Genomic DNA, 22,647 nt, shown 5'->3' on the forward strand with positions numbered 1-22,647 from the left:
TCACTACTGAGAAAACCATAGCTTTAACTAAACGGACATTTGTTGGCAAGGTGATGTCTCTGCTTTTTAAGATGCTGTCTAGGCTTATCATTGCTTTTCTCCCAAAAAGCAGGTGTCTTCTAATTTCGTGACTGCTGTCACCATCTGCAGTGATCAGAGCCCAAGAAAGTAAAATCTCTCACTGTCTCCGTTTCTTCCACTTCTATTTGCCAGAAGGTGATGGGACCAAATTATCTTTGTTTTTTAATGTTGAGCTTCAGACCATATTTTGTGCTCTACTCTTTCAACCTGATTAGGAGGTTCTTTAATTCCTCCTCACTTTCTGCCATCAAAGTTGTGTCATCTGCATATCTGAGGTTGTTGATATTTCTTCCAACAATCTTAATTGGGATTCATCCAGCTCAGCCTTCCACATGATGAATTCTGCATATAAGTTAAATAAACAGGGAAACAATATACAGCCTTGTCTTACTCCTTTCCCAATTTTAAACCAATCAGTTTTTTTTCATATCCATTTCTAACTGTAGCTTCTTGTCCCACACAGAGATTTCTCAGGAGACAGATGAAGTGATCAGGCACTCCCATTTCTTTAAGAACTTGCCATAGTTTGCTGTGACAGTCAAAGGCTTTTGCATAGTGATCAGGCACTCCCATTTCTTTAAGAACTTGCCATAGTTTGCTGTGACAGTCAAAGGCTTTTGCATAGTCAATGAAGTAGAAGTAGATGTTTTTTCTGGAACTCTCTAGCTTTCTCCATAATCCAGCGCATGTTTGCAGTTTGGTCTCTGGTTCCTCTGCCCCTTCGAAATCCAGCTTGCACTTCTGGGAGTTCTCGGTCCACATACTGCTTAAGCCTGCCTTGTAGAATTTTAAGCATAACCTTGTTAGCATGTGAAATGAGCACAATTGTGTGATTGTGTGGTAGTTGGAGCTTGGGTTTGCTAGTAATGTGCAGAAACAAAGACCGACAGAAGGCCTTGGAACCTCTACACCCAAGCACTGTGAAATTACTCACACACTTTCTTTACCTTAATAAATTTCAGGAGGTATTGCTCACACATTTCCACCAGAGCTAGCAACCTGCTGCCATGCTATATAAGATCTCACACACTTTCTTTATCTTAATAAATATCAGGAGGGATTGCTCATACGTTTCCACCAGAGCTAGAAACCTTCTGCTGTGCTAGATAAAATCTCTTAATTGAGGGATGATGATGAGAGAAAATGGGATCTTCTGAATGTAAACATGTGTTCTACCATTAACTTCTGGGTTCTTTCTCAGCTGTATATTAGAAAATCTGCTGGTGTATGTTAGATGATGTCTTAAGAACCAAATTGATCAAAACCGCATTGGTGGGATTATCTTGCAATTGGTAGGCATGTTCTGACTACCTTCAAACAAAGCTTTAGCAGCTGACAAAGGTTTTCAGGTATGATTCCATAGACCTAAATGGATCTCACTGTGTCTCTCCCTGCCACACACCCCTTCTTGATGTGTCTTTGTCCTTTCCTAACATCCCATCCAGCTAAAGTGATGATATTGCATATTTGATTAGCTCTTACTGGGGGCATGCAGATCAGCAGCACCTATCCGTTCCCCTTTCCCACCATCCGAGGGCATGTCATTCACCAGTTACAAATTTATCCCAATACCTGCCAAATCTATTGGCCAGATAACCAACAGGAATGGACCCAAAAATGGCTCCAAGTGGAAATAAAGCAAGGGTGATAGCCACAATGTACATCTGAGAACCTGGATCTTCCATCTCTTCATAGGTTGTTATGTTGAACAAGTCATGCAGGAGCTAAGGGAGAAGCACAATAAATGCTTGAGATTAGGACTGCTCATGTGGCATGAGATCATGTGGCAGCAGAACGTGAGAGCCTGGGACCAACTGAATGAGGGCCAAGGATCTGCAGGTAATTCTGGGATGCCCAGAGAGCACATTGAGAGCTAGGAGGCATAGGGGTCAGCTCCTCGAGGCTGAGGTCCCTTTCCCTCCTCCCATAGACTATTTGAGGGGGCCAGCACCCCCTCCCCAAGTTAATAGGCATTGCCATTCAAACAGTGTGTGTGCACTGCATCTTGTGATCAATTATGTGGGGGTGGGACTTACCTGCCACACCATATTGTATGTCACAAAAGTTTTGTCCACACTTTCACCAATGAAAATAGGCAAATATTTGCCTTTTTAAGTATCCAGACTCAAAGAGCAAGGAGCACTCTCCTTTTTGCCTTCTATATTCTACTTTTATTTACTGAGCAGTAACTTGTCATATACTGGCTTCTAAAGCAGGATGCATTAGGAAATTGACTATAACTATCCCCTCTCCTTTCTTTTTGATAAACTTAAGAAGGAAATTGCTATGAGTCTCTCTCTCTCTCTCTCTCTCTCTCTCTCTCTCTCTCTGTGTGTGTGTGTGTGTGTGTGAGAGAGAGAGAGAGAGAGAGAGAGAGAGAGAGAGAGAGAGAGAGAGAGAGAGATTTGCAGCAGTGTCCTACCTAGTTTGGGATCTGGCTACACCAGTGCCAGCCTATGATCCCCATCAATTTATCCCAGAAGGAATGTGGTGCTCAACAGAGAAAAGGTTTCCCAGGCCTACAATAACCCCTGCTTTAAGAAACCACGTGCTACGCAGGGCTATCTTACCACAAAAGGGGTGTAGAGTAACCACATATTGTATCCATATTGTACAGTAATTAAGCAGGCAGCCATTGAAATCCAAATAAGCCTCATTGGGACATCCTGCAGGAAGAAGAAGAAGAAGAAGAAGAAGAAGAAGAAGAAGAAGAGGAAGAAACATAATGAGAATGTACAGAGCAGAATACTTATATTAAATAACTCTTGATTAACTACAGTTATCACTAAAACGTTTATAGACTGAAAGATAGAGTGAAACATTAAGACATTATTTTATAATGGCAGTTTGGCCTAAGAGATGGTGGCTGGCCCCAGGTCAAGGCTGAGTGGGGATTTGAACCCTCCTCTCCTAGGGTGCTTCCCCAACACTCTAACCATTACGCCACAATGGCTCTACACTTTTGGAATCAGAGAATACCAGTTTCTGGAAACCATAGGAGGGGATTGTGTTGCACTCAGGTCTTGCTTGGGGGCCTCTCATCGGAATCTGGTTAGTTCGGTGAGAATGGGATGCTGGCCCAGGTAGGCCACTGGCCTGATCCAGCAGGTTCTTATTATCAGCATACCAGCCATTAACTTGGGCCTTTGAACAGCTTACCACCATATTAAAATCCATAATACAACCAAGTTAAAAACAAAGGAATATACCAGTGGTATATATATGGTAAGGTACATGGGTGGCGCTGTGGTCTAAACCTCAGAGCCTAGGGCTTGCCGATTAGAAGGTTGGCGGTTCGAATCCCTGTGATTGGGTGAACTCCCGTTGTTCAGTCCCAGCTCCTGCCAACCTAGCAGTTCAAAGGCACGTCAAAGTGCAAGTAGATAAATAGGTACCACTCTGGCATGAGGGTAAATGGCGTTTCCATGCACTGCTCTGGTTTTGCCAGAAGCAGCTTAGTCATGCTGGCCACATGACCCGGAAAAACTGTCTGTGGACAAATGCTGGCTCCCTCGGCCAGTAAAGCGAGATGAGTACCACAACCCCAGAGTCGTCTGTGACTGGACTTAATGGTCAGGGGTACCTTTACATTTACTTTTAAGGTAAAAAGTGCTTACCTAATACCAATGGTAAACAGCACAAATGCAAGGTAAAAGCATCCAAAAGTCAGAGCAAACCCAACAACATAAAGTCAACTTAACTACACCCTAAAACCAGTATAGGGAATTGACTGTAGTTCAAATAGACAGGCTTGTTTGATTTTAAATTTAAGAGCCCAGAAGAATACAGAGATATTCACTTGCTGCCTAAAAGGGGACTCTCTCTGGGAAGGGCATTCCCCTGACAATTAAACAAAACAAAACAAAATGAAATGAAAAAAGGACAAAAGATATAGCAACAATTATGTTTCATTGAGGCATATGATCTGCTGACCATCCTTGATATTTGCAGATGGTCATAAACTTTTAAATATGGTAAATTGAATCCAGGTTTGGTTATACTTGCAGTCTACCCATCGGATTACCCTAAGCATGAGTAAGCCTGCAACCCAACCCTCCATGGTCCTCCGTGGTGGAGAAACAGGTGGAGCTGACATCTCCCTCCACCCCCACACCCCAGAATGGCTCTCTGCAAGCCTCGCCCTGCTGCTGCACAGCTTTCTGTTCCATTCACTGTGGTCAGGTGGAAGCAAAATTGGTGGGATCCTTGCTGAGTGTAGGTGAGAAGGGGATGAGATAGTTCAGCATCCACTGAATCCCATGCTGGCCCTACTGTTGTTGCTTGATGGCATTTGACCTGATCTATGCCCAAATGCCAAGTCATCTCCAGGGTGGGGTAATACAGAGCAGGCTTTTTCCTTCCCCCAGCCTTCTGATCCAGCCAGCATTGATGGAGGAACTATGCAGCTTCATCCTGCCCTACTGCTACTCTGCTTGGGTTTGGATTGCTCCGGAAGTCTGAATGCCACCTGAAGTACTGCATGCTACATCGTATAATTGGTTTACATCGCTGTCTGAACCTTGGGAAACAATTACATAACAACATGGGTTTTCAGTTTTTATAAACTCAGTGGATTCTACAGATTCTTCAAGCTCACCTCATGACTGGTTGCTGCAATGGGTGCAATGGGAGTACTGAGTTCACTGGGTTCACTGGGTTCACTGGGTTCATTGGGTGCACTTGGTTTACTTGGTTTACTGGGTTTACTGGGTGCACTGGGTTTCCTGGGTGAACCGGGTGCAGCGGGTACAGCGGGTGCAGCGGGTGCTTTGGGTGTTCTGGGTGCTTTGGATGCCACCTGCGTTTTCTTCATGGTTTCTTTTTGAGAGTCAGAGGAAATGGCTGACCTGTTAGAGAATAAGAGAGTGCTGTTGACAGAACATAAGTACAGAAAAGGATCAGACCAGCAGGTTACAATCAAGGCATGAAAGTGTGACTGGCTGTGCTTTTTGTTTTATTTTGTGTCTTGCAACACGTCCCTGCTCTACAGCCTCTGAAGTTGTTCCATTTATGCATTAGGGCTAGCAGTCACTGAAAGACCTGGCCTCCTCCATGAGCTCCTTAATCCCCACCTCCTCTCTCAAAAGGTCCTCTAATCTAAGGGTCACCACCAAGCGTACAGTGGAAGGGAAATTTAGGACAATGAAGAAGCCCACATTTTTGGACATGCCTAGGAGGGCGGTTATCGGAGTCTCCTACACTGATTTGCCACTACCCCAGTGGCCATCACCACATCTTTTGTTAGTTGAAATATCATGGGAAGAAATTGCTTTGGTCCTTGAACACTGCTTATTTGAACATTTCAACAAAGCCCGAAGCTGTAGAGAGTTCATGTGCTGCTTTTGCCAGTATTCTTGATTACGTCTGTAGATTGTTTAATTAGCCAAAGGCCTGGGTGAAGAAAGGCCTTTATGCATTCTCCCCTCTACATCATTTTCTTCTTAGCTTGGATATGCATTCTCAAAGAAGTGAACATCTCACCACATGAGATGATACCCTCCTTAATAGCTGCTGAAGGATCAAGGTCAGATGAATTGTCTTCTACCTCAGTTCACGTGGCAGCCAGACCTGTGTCATTCCTCCAAACCTACTTATAAGTAGCCTCTAAAGGGAGTAATATTGTTTATTTCTCACTCATCACCTGGAGAATCCTTGTGGTGTTGCATAAGACCTACACTGACTGTTCCCCACTTCTGGGCAGGGTGATGGAGGTCAACCAGGCCACTGCTGTTTAGTTGTTTAGGTTGTGTACTCACCTGGACCAGGGTACACAGCCACAGTGAGGTCCTGTTGGGTCTCCAGTGCCGTATCCACCAGTATCACATCAGAAACAGGTGCATCTACGGCAACCTTCTTGGTTGAGGCATAAGCTGCAGCTGAATGAACTGAAACATCAAGTCAAGATTCAACTTGTAGCTGGTGCTCTGCACTCTTAATTCCAGACCTCTTAGCTTGAGGTTTTTCCACTTTCTGTCTTTTTCATTAGTGAGGCTATGCAAAGACTCCGAACATTCTGTGGTTCTTCTTCATCTCTCTCTGTGTGTCAGCTGCTTTTCATGTTTCCCCCATGGCTTCTGGGACTACACTAGTCTTTCCACACTTGTCCCACCAGCACATCCCATTTTTTCATGCAAGAGCATGGCAGCCATTTTTGGCACTGGGATCTCACCCCCCCAAAAAATGGGGCCATGATCTCGTGCAGTGCCCCAAAACACGAGTTTCTGGGTGCCATGTTGTGCTGCAAGAATACAGCCCTGAAAAAAGCATGTCTTTGGGGTTCCATGATCTCAAACTAGTCACGTGACTCATGTAGAAGCATGGCCAGGAAAATGCATGCCCAAGTTTTGGGACCCAGCATGTTGGAGGGTATGCCATCCTAGAAATTTTAAATATCATAGAAAACCCCAAATTAACAAATGGCAAGTCCAAAATACCAAGCGGAAATGAAAGGGGTGAAAACATAGAAACCATGCTGAATCCATGGCAGACATACTCCTCTGCCTGCTGGGGGGAGGGGGACAAAAACAGGAAACACCAATAAATGCTCCAGAATGCAAAGTGTTCAGAAAGTGGGCAGGGTAGGTTTAAATAGCTTCCACCCAAAGCCGCTCCCCCAGAGATAATGAAGCTACACTGTCAGGATGCTGTCCGCAGATCCCAGCTGGTGGCCCAGGAAAACATAAAGACAAGGAAACATTTCTTACCTTCCTTTTTTATTTCAATCTTCACAGAGAGAGGCTATAGAACCCAGCCTCTTGGATAATAGGGTTGTCCTGAATGGATCTCCACCCCCCTACCACTTCCTCATTTGTCATTCTCATCATCTCCTCTAAAGGTGCTGCTACGTGCCCTCTGTCTTTGAGCTCTTTGCTCTCCTACTTTTAAGACTCGCCAGGTTCTGGGAGGTGGAGGGTCTGGGATGCTTTCTAAAGACAATGTGTCAGCTGGGTGGTGTTCCAGCTCTCCTATGATTTCGCAGCTTTCCCCCTCATCTGCCTCTGAGCTGCGACCTCCCCCAAACCCCTGTTGTAAATCTATACTGTCTTCCTCTTCTTCCTCCCTGGAAGGGTCAGGATGAGGAGGTGGCCAGGGGAGTTTTGATAGAAATCTTTGAGTGTGAGCAAGCAAAAGCACTCAAACTTACAGTCGTTTTCTATTACCGGCAAGTTGAAGGATAATTGAGCCACACCCTAAATTCTTTTGAAATAAGCCAAATGGAACTCTTAGCAGTGTTGCAGGAGCCAATTGGGGGAGGATGTTGGAAGGTTCTAGAAGAAACAGTTGACAGTTGAGAACCAAGATGATGCATAATCACTGTGTACAAAGGAGACTGGTTTAGAATCGTACTCTCACAATCATTTAATGTGGACTGTTTCTGTTTCAATGCAAGAGTAAAGGGAAGGCTTTTCAGCAATGACAGCAGGCAGGACTGTCTCAAAATATTTTGCTGCCAAAGGTGAAACAACAATTGCTTCTAACTGCTCTTCGGAGCTCTGAAGCAGGATGAAAGCTTTGAAATCAGGCTGATTTGTTTCAGGAATGCTTACGAAGAGAGCGGCTTCACTTTAGAAGCAGTCTGAATATGTCCAGCCTGAGTTAAGCCAAGATTGGTGAGCCTCTTGGACCTCAACTCCCATCATACATGACCACTGGCCTTGCTGGCTCGGGATGATGGACCTTCAGTCTAATAACATCTAGAAGGTCACTTGTTTCCTCATCTCTGATTTAAGGCTTCTTCAGTATGAGTTAAGCATCTCCCTCTCTCTCCTCACAGGTTTCCAATCAGACTTGAAAAGCCTATTTCAAATTCCCAAGCTGCAATTGCAGCCATTGAGCTGCAGTCTGTCCCAGAGCTGTATCTGCTTCTGACCAGCCATAATATTGTTCACTCAATGTTCACAAACAGCTACTAAGACCTGGAAGGGTGGTAGCTAGTGAGGTTTAGATCTTCTGCTTTGTTGAAATCTACCCATGTTCACAGAATAGCCTGGATATGGAGGGAGGGGGGAGATAAACATTAAACTGCTATTATAAGTATGTCAACTAGGCTAAGACAAGTAAAGGATAACAAGAAGTGCTCTCTTGAATCATTATTAAACACAATTTAATAAATAAACTGCATGGGTTGCTTCCCAAGTTTCTACTTTTCTGTCAGTTTCATAAGGTTGGACTTCCTGAGCTTCTGGATTGCTATGATTCTTCTAATATCCACAAAGGTCCTATTCTTGGTTTCTGGGAAATGCTTGAAGAGGAAAAAAAACAGGCCTCCACAGAAAGGCAAGAACATAAGGAAGCTGTAGGTCCCGATTTTTACCTGGAGATGAAAAGGACAGACTTGATCATAATAGAGAATTGTATTCATCCATATTTCGCACACATATCATTCTGGGACCCTACCCCCACCCAGGAGGTCAAAGTGCTTCTAGACTCATAGTTCCCATCATGGGGCACACACCCGACAGGGAGGCAATTTGAATGGGGGGGGGCAATATTAGAATGAATTATTAACAGTGAATAGATATTAACTATTTTAACATGTGAATATGAGTTCACTTTTAGAATAATAAGAGTAATATGTCAAGGGGGGAGCATCAGGATTTTAGAGATGCTTAGGTGGGGCATGGCCAAAAAAAGGTTGGGAACCACGTGTTCTACACGATGCTCTGCTGACACTTGATTGAGGCTGCTTCTGATTCTCTATCCTCAGTCTGAGTTTCTGGCATAGGATAAGCTGGAGGATATTGCAGTGAGAACCATGAGCCCCTGCCTATGCCACCGTCCAAAATGCCGCTCCAGACTTGCTTGGAGGAGCTATCAGAGCCACTGTTAAATGTGATCATCTCACCTATACCTGAGATTGAGCACCTCCTCATGGATGGTCTTCTCCACTACATTCAACAAACAGCCATCCCCAAACCCTTTAGCTTTGACCAGAGGAGTTTTCTTTATGCTCTACAAAAAGAGCCCTTCTACAGGTAAGATGGATCATAGCAGCAGTGGTCAGCTTGCTTGCCTCACTACTGATAGAGAGTGGGGAAACCAAGTGATGACTGTATATTGCTACTTCCTCCAACAGCAGCTGTTCTTTTGAGCTTAGGGTACACAAGCACAAGGTTTGATGATATAAGAAGTGTGTATCCTGCAACCCACTCAACCACTGGAAGCAGAGGATTGAGATGTATGCAGTAGGCTGGAAGATTTCTTATGTAGAGCAGTAAACTCAGAGGCTTCACACATGGCATAGTGTGGGGGGCAGGGGGGGCATGGTCCTGGGCACAAATTTCTGAAGGAGAGCAACCAGGTGCTGCCACAAAAGGCTCCCACCTCGAGGCTGGAGCTACGGGGAGGCAAGCCACACCCAGGCTGGGGTTATGGGGCACGGTGACAACAGCGTCTTTTTCTCCTCACGGCTGGTGAAGGGATACCCCCACATGCCCCACCCCTGGGCTAACCGAGAAGGAGAGGGGAAGGGTGGTTTTAGTGAGCCCACCAAGGAGGGAGGGAGGAAGAGGAAGGGGGAAAAGCAATTATGGAGCCACGTTTGTTGTCCAGAACACCTTTTTCCAAGGACAGGAGGGCAAGGCAACACAGCGGTGCTCTTGGCTTTGCATTTCTCTGCCTTATCTCTACTCCCAAGTTGGGACTACTTTGCAAGGAGAGATTGATTAGATCCCTTGATTAGATACTGGCCAGCAAAGAGACTGACCAATGCCCAGTTCAGGGAGTTGCAACACTTGCCCCGTCCTGGGCACCAGCAACCCACGCTATGCTACTGACAGAAGCTGAAGTGACATACTCCTTATTCCCTTCCATATCTGTAGTGGGCTTGAGCACATAATCTGCAGTAGCTCTGACCCTTTGGCTAAAGCAGTTCCTGGTTAAGGCCCAGACCACCTGGCAGCAGACAAAGATGAACACATGAAACTGCTTTGTACAGAGTCAGACAACTTGTCCAACCAATCCAGTACACTGCCTGGCAGCAGGTCCTTAGACAGAGGTCTTTTCCAGGAGATACTAGAGATCAGGTCTGGGACTTTCTGCATACAAAACTATGGCTCCTTTCCTGAAAGCAAGAGCAATTTGCTCAAGGCTAAGCAGTGGTTTTCATGGCCAACTAGGCATTTGAATATTGTTCAGATTGTTTGAACCTTATTAGAAAATATGCACATCTTCAAGATGCCTTAACGTTCACATTGAACAAAGCACAAGACAAGAATGCTGACAAATCCATCCATCTGAGGTTATGGCTTCATATCTTGGGTTTTACCCGAGGGCTGGCTGGGTGGATAATGGTGAGGAACAGAGATGGATGTAGCTCACTGACGCAAACCTTGCTCCCTGCATCAAGCTGACTATCAATATCACTCACCACAATCTGAAGGAACACCATCATCATAAGAAAGTGTGAGAACCATTGCACAAATCCCGCAATCACAAAGGCTGCGGCCCGTGACGACTGAAGGAACATTGACACCACAATTACATTTGGAATTGGACCTTGGTGGAAAGAAAGGGTTCAAGACATGGATCAACGTTTCACCATAGAATTCAAATATTCCTCTATCCAATTAATATCTTGCATATCACTTAAGGAGATGAGTACACAATGTGAGCAATTACCTGGCCCAATGGAGTGTGCTATGACAAATACTTGGACTAAAAATAGGCCGACATACGCCATCTCGTCGATGGTGTCCTGTTAGAGAAAGTAGGTTGCATTTCAGTTATGTACATGTGATATTAACAGGTGCCCCTTATCTAGTGCTGGGGTAGTCAATGTTGCTAGACTACAGTTCACATCATCCCTCACCACTTTCCATGTTAGTTAGGCCTGATGGGAGTTGGACATCAATGGGACAGCAGCCACTCTGGCTAGAATTGCTGGCCAACTGAAAACAGCAGGTGAGACAGAACACCAAGATCTCCGTCTCTCTGAGTTCTCTTGCAACATCCATAGGACTTTCACAGATGGGAGACTATGTCCATTCTCAGCCATTCCCTACAAGCCTTTGCACAAAATCCAAATGAATTGTATAAACCAAAGGAACTTTTCTCTCAAGTCTCCTTCTACAGATGTACCCATCAGCATAGACAGCCAACTTCCACATTAACTTTATTGCTATTACATAGCGTGGCAGTTGAAGAAGAGACAAAAATTAAACACTGTTACTAACCTTGAAGTTGATGGAAAGAGCATTCAGAATCCACAGGAGATAAGAAATTGTTTTCAGAGATACCTTAAACAACTCTACACACAAGGGCCACAGAATGAGACTGAAATTGACCATTTTTTGAAAGTTAATGGACTGCAAAAAATCTCTCAAGAAAATAAACTGCTTCTGAATTACAAAATAACAGAACAAGAAATTGAAGGTGCCATTCAGAATATGCAAATGGGCAAGTCTCCAGGGCCTGATGGACTAACCTCCAAATATTACAGAACTTTGAAAGACTATTTAATCCAACCACTAAGGGAGGTCTGCAACGGAATTATGGAGGGGGGAAAAGTGCCAGAGTCGTGGCAAGAAGCATACATCACACTTATACCAAAAGATGAGACTGAGAAGACGCAACTTAAGAACTACCGTCCCATATCCCTTTTAAATGTGGATTAGAAAATGTTTGCAGATATTTTGGCCAAGAGATTGAAAAAAGTTTTAGCTGAAACGATACATAAAGACCAGGCTGGCTTTCTCCCTGGTAGACATCTATCTGACAACATGAGGAATATAATTAACATTCTAGAAAAGCTACAAGTGAACATCAATACAGAAGCAGTTTTGATATTTGTAGATGTGGAGAAAGCCTTTGACAATATCTCTTGGAGTTTTATGAAGAAAAATCTTCAGGGGATGGGGGTAGGAGAAAACTTTGAAAATGGTATAGGTGTGATTTATTCTGAACAAAAGGCTAAACTGATAGTTAATAATGTGGTGACAGAAGAGTTTAGAATTGAGAAAGAGACACGACAAGGCTGCCCAATTTCCCCATTACTTTTTATTTCAGTCCTGGAAGTCTTGCTTAACATGATAAGAAGGGACCGTTTGATACAGGGCATTCAGGTCGGAGTCAAACATTACAAACTTAAAGCTTTTGCAGATGACCTTGTTTTGACATTACAAGAGCCAATAGCTAGCACTAAGAGGGCATTAGAACTAATCCAGGACTTTGGTCAAGTGGCAGGATTTAAGTTAAATAAGACAAAAACTAAGGTTTTGGATTTTTTTTTTGACTCCGATTGAAAGAGAAAGGTTTCAGAAGGAGACAGATTTAACATTGGTAAAGAAGGTAAAATACCTGGGGGTAAACATGACCTCTAAGAATGTGAACTTCTTTAAAGACAATTATGAAAAATGTTGGTCAGAAGTGAAAAAAGATTTGGAAATTTGGACAAATTTGAAGCTTTCCTTGCTAGGCCGAATTTCTGTTATTAAGATGAATGTATTGCCGAGAATGTTGTTTTTGTTTCAATCGTTACAAATTATTGACAAGATGGATTGTTTCAAGAGGTGGCAAAGAGATATCTCTAGATTTGTCTGGCAGGGCAAAAAGCCCAGAATAAAATTTAAGATACTTACGGATTCTAAAGATAGAGGGGGATTTGCCCTGCCAGACTTGAAACTTTATTATGAATCAGCAGCTTTTTGCTGGTTGAAGGAATGGCTACTTCTTGAAAACACAGACATCTTAGATCTTGAAGGTTATGATAATGCATTTGGATGGCATGCATATTTGTGGTATGGCAAGGTTAAAGTACATAAGGCTTTTAAAAACCATACTGTCAGGAAAGCATTGTTTAATGTATGGTCGAGATATAAAGATCTTTTGGAAAGTAAAACCCCAAGGTGGCTCTCACATATGGAAGCGAAAGCGTTGAAAAAACTTAATATGGAGACTAAATGGCCAAAGTATTGGGAAATTTTGGAAGAGGAAGGTGACAAATTGAAACTGCAGAGTTACGAGAAACTTAAAGATAAGGTGCGAGACTGGCTACATTATTTTCAAATAAGAGAGGTTTATAACCAAGATAAGAAAGTGGGCTTCCAGGTGGAAAAATCAAAGTTAGAGACAGAATTGTTAGAGCCCAATGCTAAGATATTGTCAAGAATGTATAATTTGCTGTTGAAATGGAACACTGAGGAAGAAACGGTAAAATCTGCTATGATAAAATGGGCACAAGATATAGGGTATAACATTATGTTTGCAGACTGGGAGAAGTTATGGACCACCGGGATTAAATTCACGGCATGTAATGCCTTAAGAGAGAATATCATGAAAATGATGTATAGGTGGTACATGACCCCAGTCAAGCTTGCAAAAATCTATCATTTGCCCGATAACAAATGTTGGAAATGTAAAGAAACTGAAGGCACATTCTTTCACCTTTGGTGGACGTGCCCAAGGATTAAGGCCTTCTGGGAGATGATATACAATGAACTAAAAAAGGTACTCAGGTACACTTTTCCTAAAAAACCAGAGGCTTTTCTCCTGGGCATAGTCGGCCAATTGGTGTTAAAGAAGGACAGAACTTTTTTTATGTATGCAACAGCAGCAGCGAGAATCCTTATTGCAAAGCATTGGAAGACACAGGATGTACGCACTCTGGAAGATTGGCAGATGCAAGTAATAGAGTACATGGAGATGGCGGAAATGACTGGCAGAATCCGAGACCAGGGAGAAGAGTCGGTGGAAGAAGATTGGAAGAAATTTAAAATGTATTTACAGAAACACTGCAAAATTTTTGAATGCGAATGATGTTGGAATGAAATGAAGTGGTTCTAGCAATATGATTAGAAGTTATAACACGTGAGGATAAATAATTAAGGGTAAAATAAGAGGGTATGAATTTGCTGAATGAATTTGTAAATGGAATACAAAAAAGGGAGATGTGAGGAAGTCATGAAAATAAGTTAATGAATGGTATGATATTTGAAAAAGTGATTTTTAATTTTTCTTTTTAAATTTTGTTTTTTGTTTTCTTTGTTTGTGTGTGTGTGTGTGTGTGTGTGTGTGTTTGCTTTGTAAATCTCTTTTTGTAAAACTCAATAAAGATTATTATATATATATAAAAAAATACATAGCACGGAGTATAGGGGGACCAAGAATGGGGCTAAATGACAGCCCATTTGGTGATTCTCAGCTCTCAATTACAAACCTCTATTTCCAGGGCCATGGTTAACAGAACACAGGTGATGCTGCACATCGCAAAGCCAATCAGAAGCAGATACCTATGTCCCTTAGAATCAGCAATACACATCTAGAGAATATAAAGAGGAGGAAAGGAGATACAGGAAAGTACAATGCAACATAAGTTAGCTTATATTGGTTCCTGTAAAACTGGTACAAAACATTATTAAAGCTAATATTAGGAAGCATATGGATGAATATATCAGTGTGGCTTCTTAAAAGGCAAGTCCTGACTAACTAACCTTTTATTTTTATTTTTTTTAAAATAATTTTTATTGGGTTTTTACATTTTATAACAACAAACACAGAGACAAAGACAAAAACACACAAATACAATTTCATACCCTAATTTTCTTTACCCACTTTCATTGACTTCCCCCCACCCCCTCCTCTTACATCCCAGTTCCAATAATTAATTCAGCAAGTTCTTACCTAACGTCTTAAACATATTCATATTGCTTTTAAAAATTTAATTCTTTTTGTTTATCTATATTCAACTTATCCAATTCTCTTATAATCATTAATTTCTTTTTTTTAAGGTCGATCTAACTTCCCTTCCACAAATTTTCCCTTTATTATATTAATTATAGGTCACATTGACCAAATAAAACAAATCATAGCATTTTATAATTCTATTCTCTCTCCCCCCCCGCCCCGGTTTCTGTCCCTTCCCAAACAAATGTCCAAAAAACAAACAAAAAATAGTTCTTAGCCCGGATTCCTCACGTCCGAGGCGTCTGATTCTCTGTCAGCCCCTCTCTGCCAACTATATTGGTAGTCCTCTTTGTTGGTCCTAAGACCCCGAAGGAGTTCAGTCAGAGTTACATCATATTTTCTTTCATCCAGAATGTTAAAAAGTGTTTGCTGCGAAGGATCATCTACTTTTCCATACTCAAGAGGAAAGTCCCAATCATGTTGCTTTATTCTTTTTAGTTTTAATATTCCAAGTACTCCAGGGACTTCCCTCTTCTTCTTTCTCATCTTTCGCAGGTTTGTAATCCAAAGGTCTTCTTGCTCATACTCTAACAATGTAGATTCCTGGTTGATATTTTCCACTTGTAGTGTCTGCACTCCTTCTTTCTTCTCTGTCAATTCCAAAAGCATCTCTTCCTGCTCAGCTGCAGAGTTTTTATCATACGTCTTCTTTGTGCATTCAGCAGAGTTGTTTGTTTCAAAATTCAAGGTCATAAATACTTTGCTCAGAGCCATACTCTGCTCTTGCAGGATTCCCACGAGAAAGAACATTTTTTCTATCTCCGCCAGTAATTTTCCCTCTGCAGCCATTGTAATGTCACTAATTCCCCCTAGGGGGCTTTCAGTTATTTAGTAGTCCTTTTCCAATAATCTGTTACTTTGTTATAATCACTACTTTGTTTCCAATTGCCTCAGTTCAAATGTATCACCTTTAATTCAGAGAGTTGTTAAATAACAAAATTCTTTACTTTGTCCGCCCGTTTGACAGCTTCTTTGACAGCTGTCAAACTCCTTTCACTTCTTCCTCCGGCACCCAAACAGGACACTCCCGGGTTTTGGGGTGGATTACACACAAAGTTCCAAAGTTCCTCCCTTTCTCTCCAGCACGAAATCTTCTTCTAACAAATTTGTGAAAAACTTTTAAATCATCAAAACAGTATTCATTCCGCCTTAATTCTCCGTTCCTTGCTTTAAATCGTCTATAAGTAGAGGGGGTGCGGACTTCCCTTTAACACATCCCCCGATCGTGCCGAATTCAAAGGATAAAAAAAATTTTTAAAGTCCAAATTCCACTACTCACGGGTCCTTTGTTATCCAGTCCAAATTTTGGGAAGAAAGTCAGTGCTCTCCGGCCATGGCTTGCGGCTTCGCTCTACTGAAGTAGCGGTCTACTCTCAGCACCACACTACTCTCCGTACCCTCTCCGTAGCCTTTAAAAAGGCTCTTCGTGGGTCGGGGAGGGCGCTTAAGGTGCCCACCGAGTCACCAAGTCCGCAGGCTTCCGCGCCTGCGGTTTCTGAGGGTCCCCGTGTCGCCGGCACGGCAAGACCCGTCTTCAGCAGAGCCGATTCCCTCCGGAGCTCGGAGGGAATCCGCCATTAGCCGTTCGCGCTAACCCGGAAGTCCGACTAACTAACCTTTTAAGAGTTCATTGATAGTGTCAGTGTAAGCAAGCTAATGCTGTACAGTGGTACCTCTGGTTAAGAACTTAATTCATTCTGGAGGTCCATTCTTAACCTGAGGTACCGCTTTAGCTAATGGGGCCTCCCACTGCCGCCACACAATTTCTGTTCTCATCCTGAAGCAAAGTTCTTAACCCAAGGTACTATTTCTGTTGTAGCGGAGTCTGTAACCTGACACGTCTGTAACCGGAGGGTACCACTGTGTAACCTAATTTTACATTTGTGGGATATTTTTTCAACATAACTTCACACCCTCTGAGAACAGGATTCTGGACTAGATGGGCCTTTTTCTCATCTAGAGTCTCCAACAAGAATCTTTCAATGTTCCTATTATGAGAGCAGATAAGGTGTGTAGTAAGTAGTGATAGACTCGATTCTTTGGAGTATAAAATGAGAATGCCCCATGCTCCTTGGAAGAAGGGTGGGATAAAAATGCTAATGATTATTTTTCATGAGGCTGTTGTGGACGGGGGGAGACTGTGAAACTTAAATTTATTTCCTTTGAAGAACAGTGAGTTTTAAGATTCAAAAGGAAAGAGACAAAGAAGTGGAAAAGGCTTACCGTGATCAAGATTGCGATTGAGCCAGCAGCAGTAAATACTATACGAAGGTACCGGGCCATTTTTTCTTGCCCCCCTGCAGACATCCAGATTGTATCTACATAATAGTGCACCTGAAATCAGAAAAAAATAATAATAGTCTAGTCTTGGTCAACCTTTCCCTACTCCTTTCCCTTCCTTTCCCTTCCTCCCCCACAACAAACACTCTGTGAGGTGAGTGGGGCTGAGAGACTTCAAGAAGTGTGACTGGCCCAAGGTCACCCAGCAGCTGCGTCTGGAGGAGCGGAGACGCGAACCCGGTTCCCCAGATTACGAGTCTATCGCTCTTAACCACTACACCACACTGGCTCTCTGGTAGGCCACCAGCCTGATCCAGCATATTATTAAATTATCAGTATACCAACCATTAACTTGGGTCTTTGAACGGCTTACCACCATATTAAAATCCGTAATACAACCAAGTTAAAACCAAAGAAATATACCAGTGGTATATATATGGTAAGGGACGCGGGTGGCGCTGTGGTCTAAACCACAGAGCCACAGGGCTTGCCAATCAGAAGGTTGGTGGCTCGAATCCCCGCAACGGGGTGAGCTTCCGTTGTTCGGTCCCAGCTCCTGCCAACCTAGCAGTTCGAAAGCATGTCAAAGTGCAAGTAGATAAATAGGTACCGCTTCGGTGGGCAGGTAAACGATGTTTTTGAGCGCTGCTCTGGTTTCACCATAAGTGGCTTAGTCATGCTGCTCACATGACCTGACAGCTGTATGCGGACAAACGCCGGCTCCCTTGGCCAGTAAAGTGAGATGAGCACCACAACCCTATAGTTGTTCACGACTGGACTTAACTGTCAACTGTCAAACATCCAAATTATACCTAAATAATAGTCTAATATGAAACGAAGGAGCAACTGGTGGTGACTCAAAAGTGCAGATGACTGGCAGAATCCGTGACCTGGGAGAAGAGAAGATGGAGGAAGACTGGGAGAAATTCAAGAAGTATCTACAAAAACATTGTAATTTGGTTGAATGTTAAGAAGGATGCTAGATTATAAAAAATTGGCCACCACTAAATTAGATTTGAAATTTGATGATAAGTGAGACTAAAGAAAATATAAAACTTTTTGGAAGAAGTGCTAGATTATATTTGAATGTGTGGACATGAGATTGTAAACAAGTTGATAATTTGTTTGGAAAAAACTTTTAACGATGTAAATGGGAGCGGGAGACGCGAGGGAGTCCAAAGAAGTCATGAAATTATGTCTGTGATAGAAGTAAGATTGTTTATTATTTGTGCATTTATATTTAAAAACTTTAATAAATATTTATAAAAAAAAAAAGAAAGCATGTCAAAGTGCAAGTAGATAAATAGGTACCGCTTCGGTGGGCAGGTAAACGATGTTTTTGAGCGCTGCTCTGGTTTCACCATAAGTGGCTTAGTCATGCTGCTCACATGACCTGACAGCTGTATGCGGACAAACGCCGGCTCCCTTGGCCAGTAAAGTGAGATGAGCACCACAACCCTATAGTTGTTCACGACTGGACTTAACTGTCAACTGTCAAACATCCAAATTATACCTAAATAATAGTCTAATATGAAACGAAGGAGCAACTGGTGGTGACTCAAGATACTGAGGAACTGAAGAATCCTGTTTAGGGTTTCCTTAGGCATCTGGTTGGCCAATGTGGGGAACAAGATGCTGGGCTTTGTTGTTGTTTAGTCATTTAGGCGTGTCTGACTCTTCGTGACCTCATGGACCAGAGCACGCCATGCACTCCTGTCTTCTACTGACTCCCGCAGTTTGGTCAAACTCATACTGGTAGCTTCGAGAACACTGTCCAACCATCTTGTCCTCTGTCGTTCCCTTCTCCTTGTGCCCTCCATCTTTCCCAATATCAGGGTCTTTTCCAGGGAGTCTTCTCTTCTCCTGAGGTGGGCAAAGTACTGTAGCCTCAGCTTCAGGATCTGTCCTTCCAGTGAGCACTCAGGACTGATTTCCTTCAGAATGGATAGATTTGATCTTCTTGCAGTCCATGGGACTCTCAAGAGTCTCCTCCAGCACCATAATTCAAAAGCATCCATTCTTCGGCGACCAGCCTTCTTTATGTTCCAGCTCTCACTTCCTTACACCACTACTGGGAAAACCATAGCTTTAACTATACGGACCTTTGTTGGCAAGGTGATGTCTCTGCTTTTTAAGCTGCTGTCTAGGTTTGCCATTGCTTATAATGCATATACAACACATATAAAAAGCTTTCTCTGTACCAATCTATCTGAGTCTCTGGAGTAATTTGTCTGGGAATCACAATTTAATAAGGATATTACAAGCTGGAACGTGTGGAGAGGAGGACGACTAAGATGATCAAGCGTCTGTAAAGCAAGCCTTATGATGACTGGTTGAAGGAGTTGGATATGTTTAGGCAGGATAAGATGAGACTGAGAGAAGATATGGTAGCCATCTTCAATTATCTCAACGGCTGTCACATGGAAGGGGGAACAAGCTTCTTTTCTCCTGCTCTGGGGGGTAGGACTCAAACCAATGGCTTCAAGTTAGAAGAAAGAAGATTCCAACTAAATATCAGGAAGAACTTTCTGACGACAACAACAAATACTACTACTACAACAACTACTACAACTTATTATTTATACCCCACCCATCTGGCTGGGTTTCCCCGGTCACTCTGGGCTGCTCCCAACAGATTAGAAACAGAATAAAATATCAAACATTAAAAACTTCCCTAAAGGGGACTGCATCCAGATGTCTTCTAAAAGTTGTATAGTTGTTTATTTCCTTGACATCTGATGGGAGGGCATTCCACAGGGTGGGCACCACTACTGAGAAGGCCTTCTGCCTGGTTCCCTGTAACCTCACTTCTTGCAGGGAGGGAACCGCCAGAAGTTGCTTGGCTCTGCACCTCAGTGTTCAGGCTGAACGATGGGGGGTGGAGACGCTCCTTCAGGTATACTGGGCCAAGGCCGTTTAGGGCTTTAAAAGTCAGCACCAACACTTTGAATTGTGCTTGGAAACGTACTGGGAGCCAATGTAGGTCTTTAAGGACGGGTGTAATATGGTCTCGGGGGGCCACTCCCAGTCACCAGTCTGGCTGCCACATTCATAGATCTCCTGATTGGCTTTCACAATGCTATTAGGGTTCCAAATAGGGCTTGTCTCAGTTCCCACTTCCTCACCAGCCAGAGAAAGCTACAGTACGTTTGTGCGATCTTTGCCCGTTCAGCCTCAAAACCTTATGTGACTACACCAGCTGTTCAACAATGGAATGGTCTCCCTTTGGGAGCTTGTGGGCTTTCCTTCCTTGGTTGTTTTTAAGCAGAGGTTGGATGGCCATAAGCCATGGATGCTTTAGTTGAGATTCCTGCATTGCAGGGGGCTGGACTGGATGCCTTTGGGTTCATCCCCAACTCTACAATTATTTGATCTTATTATTCTATTATTCCACTGGTCTGCTTCTTGGGCTCTTATGACCTGCATTTAACCTTGTGTTTCAGCTGCCCTTAATTTAGATGTTCACTTCCTCAGTGAATGTGGAACACACACAGTGAATGTGTTTACTTTAGCATTGTCTCCCAGATTGCCAGGATTCCTTAACAACTCCTGTGACTCAGAGCCACCATTTTATTTGCCTACACCAGATTTAATATTATTGAGTCACAAGGAAGGGGTATGTAAGATATGCAGCACACATCAGCTTGCCTTCCACCTCTACTTCCAGAATCTTTCTCAGAGTTTGAAGGACAATTCACAAGTCATGGGATGAATTTGTGTCTACTGCCAGTTTGTTTACATGTTAGAGGAGTGAAAAAAATAATTAAAAAACCCCCTACAAAAATAGAAATTGTAATAGTTGGGAAATTAAACAGCACCTGCTAGCAGTAGAGACTCTTGGTTTTCTTCCTTTGCAAAAAGGGCTTAATGGGATGTTCTTGGAATGTTCCCCCTTCACCAAGGAATGTTAATTAAGAGAGATATGTTACATGACATCATCATGTTGAGTTTCCTTCAATCAAACAGACTGAACTGAATTTGCATGATTCCCATGTTGAAATATGAGTACTACGCAGCTGCAAACAAGCAGCTCGATGTTTACATCACATGATGTGCCTGACCGTGGGACAGGATGTACACGGCAGTTCACAGGATTCACAGGGATTTGTTCTCAGTGTACTATGAGACCTTCCTGTTGCTTGTGTAAAGGAAGTCTCAGTCTGTTGCTTGGTGGAGTCTGAGAGAACGGACATGTTTTTTGGTTCTTTTGTACAGTCAGAAATAAACGAGATGTAATAGACTTTCTGACTATCTTCTTTCTCCTGCTGGTATGCAAGGAAGAAGGGGGTGTGCATCTTCTACGCAGGGAGATGTTGCCTATCAAGATCTCCCTGGACTGCAGGGATGTCAGTCAGGGTAGATCACCGGCAAACAAACCCCAGGAGCCTGGGAGAGGGGCCAGCCTCTCCCGAGGGGGCAAGTTTTCCAACATCCCAAAGATAGAAAGTTGGTATATACAGCTCTTGGTCTACTTAGAGCTCAGTTACTGCTTACAGTGAATGGTTGATGCTTGTAAGGGTTGAAGCTTGTCTCAGCCCCAACTGTAAATGCTAAGGAGAACTCTGGGTAAGCCGAGGTGGAGTGGCTTCTGTCTGAAGCCCAGATGAGCTCTAGGGCCATACCACTCCTACTCCTCCACACTTGGGGGGGGGGATACCAAACTCGGGGAGGGGATACCCCTGTTTGATGTAGGTCATAGGTCTTCCCCTAATGGTGGTTTCTCCTTAGATGCACTCCCAGCAGTTGGGCTGGCATGATATAATATGATATAGTTTGGTTTCACCCAATGCCTATGTCAAACCACATCTGTAACCAGTAAAAGTTGTGGCCTATTTGATCCCATAAAACCATATGCTGTTGTCTTGTCTGATTAATCACCCTTAAGGAACTGCAAGGTCATGGAGTCTTGGCACACAAATAATGTAGTACACTCAAAATTTCAGAAAGGCCAGTGATAATCTTTTCCACTGCATGATTCAAGTTTAAACCAAACTGATCTTAGTGCTCTGCAGCAGTCAAACCTTTACTCCCAGGCAATACCATATTTCCCCTAGAGCCTGACTATAACTTGTGCATGGATGGAGAACTTGTAATTCTCCAGGTGCTATTGGACAGCAGCTCCTAGCTATGACTGATGAACATTGAAGTCCCAACAAAACCCACAGAGTAGTTCACTGAGTAGAAATAATCTGCTGTGCCTAGAGACAAGCAGTGATAATTGGTGCCACAGCCATTAAACATTATGAGCCCTCATTTATCTGGCTCCACCTCCAAACATTTTTTTGGGGGGGGGCATTGCCTTACTTACCGCACCAATGCCATTAAGCTGTGCACCACTCGTCAAGAGAACTGTGGCGATGACCTGAAATCTCAGGTTGGGGGATGATAGCAGTTTAACAGCAGTCATGTTCTTTTCTGCTTTCTCAAAGAGGTCCTCCTGACGGAGTTCGTCTATTTCATTCTCCACATCATCCTTGCCTCTCAGCACCTTCAGTTCTGCATGGGAAAAGAGGCAGAAAGTATTTGAATTCAGTAGAATAAGAGTTTCAGAAGAATGAGGATATTGTTAAGAAGGAAGCGGGAAAGGGGAAGTCCAGAGGGTCA

General features: G+C 43.1%; 1 protein-coding gene across 8 annotated transcripts in view; it reads right to left on the reverse strand.

Annotated features, from left to right (window-relative positions):
• The window catches only part of LOC309348693 (solute carrier family 2, facilitated glucose transporter member 5-like), a 50,596-nt gene that overhangs the window by 12,804 nt on the left and 15,145 nt on the right, over window positions 1-22,647 (reverse strand). For 3 of the 8 annotated variants that reach the window (XM_081874332.1, XM_081874333.1, XM_081874334.1), the window contains 3 exons: window positions 4,679-4,928; window positions 2,652-2,747; window positions 1,654-1,805 (listed from right to left, as the gene is read on the reverse strand). In XM_081874332.1, the coding sequence (XP_081730458.1) occupies window positions 1,654-1,805; window positions 2,652-2,747; window positions 4,679-4,928 (498 nt within the window). Of the gene's footprint in view, window positions 1-1,653; window positions 1,806-2,651; window positions 2,748-4,678; window positions 4,929-5,837; window positions 5,967-7,225; window positions 7,349-8,168; window positions 8,396-10,450; window positions 10,579-10,701; window positions 10,778-14,236; window positions 14,339-16,986; window positions 17,098-22,351; window positions 22,540-22,647 lie in introns of those variants that run through there. The other 5 variants (XM_081874339.1, XM_081874335.1, XM_081874336.1 and 2 more) reach the window with 5 other exon arrangements.

This window comes from Podarcis erhardii (genome assembly GCF_964252035.2).
Source record: "Podarcis erhardii genome assembly, chromosome: 8".
Lineage (NCBI taxonomy): Eukaryota > Metazoa > Chordata > Lepidosauria > Squamata > Lacertidae > Podarcis > Podarcis erhardii.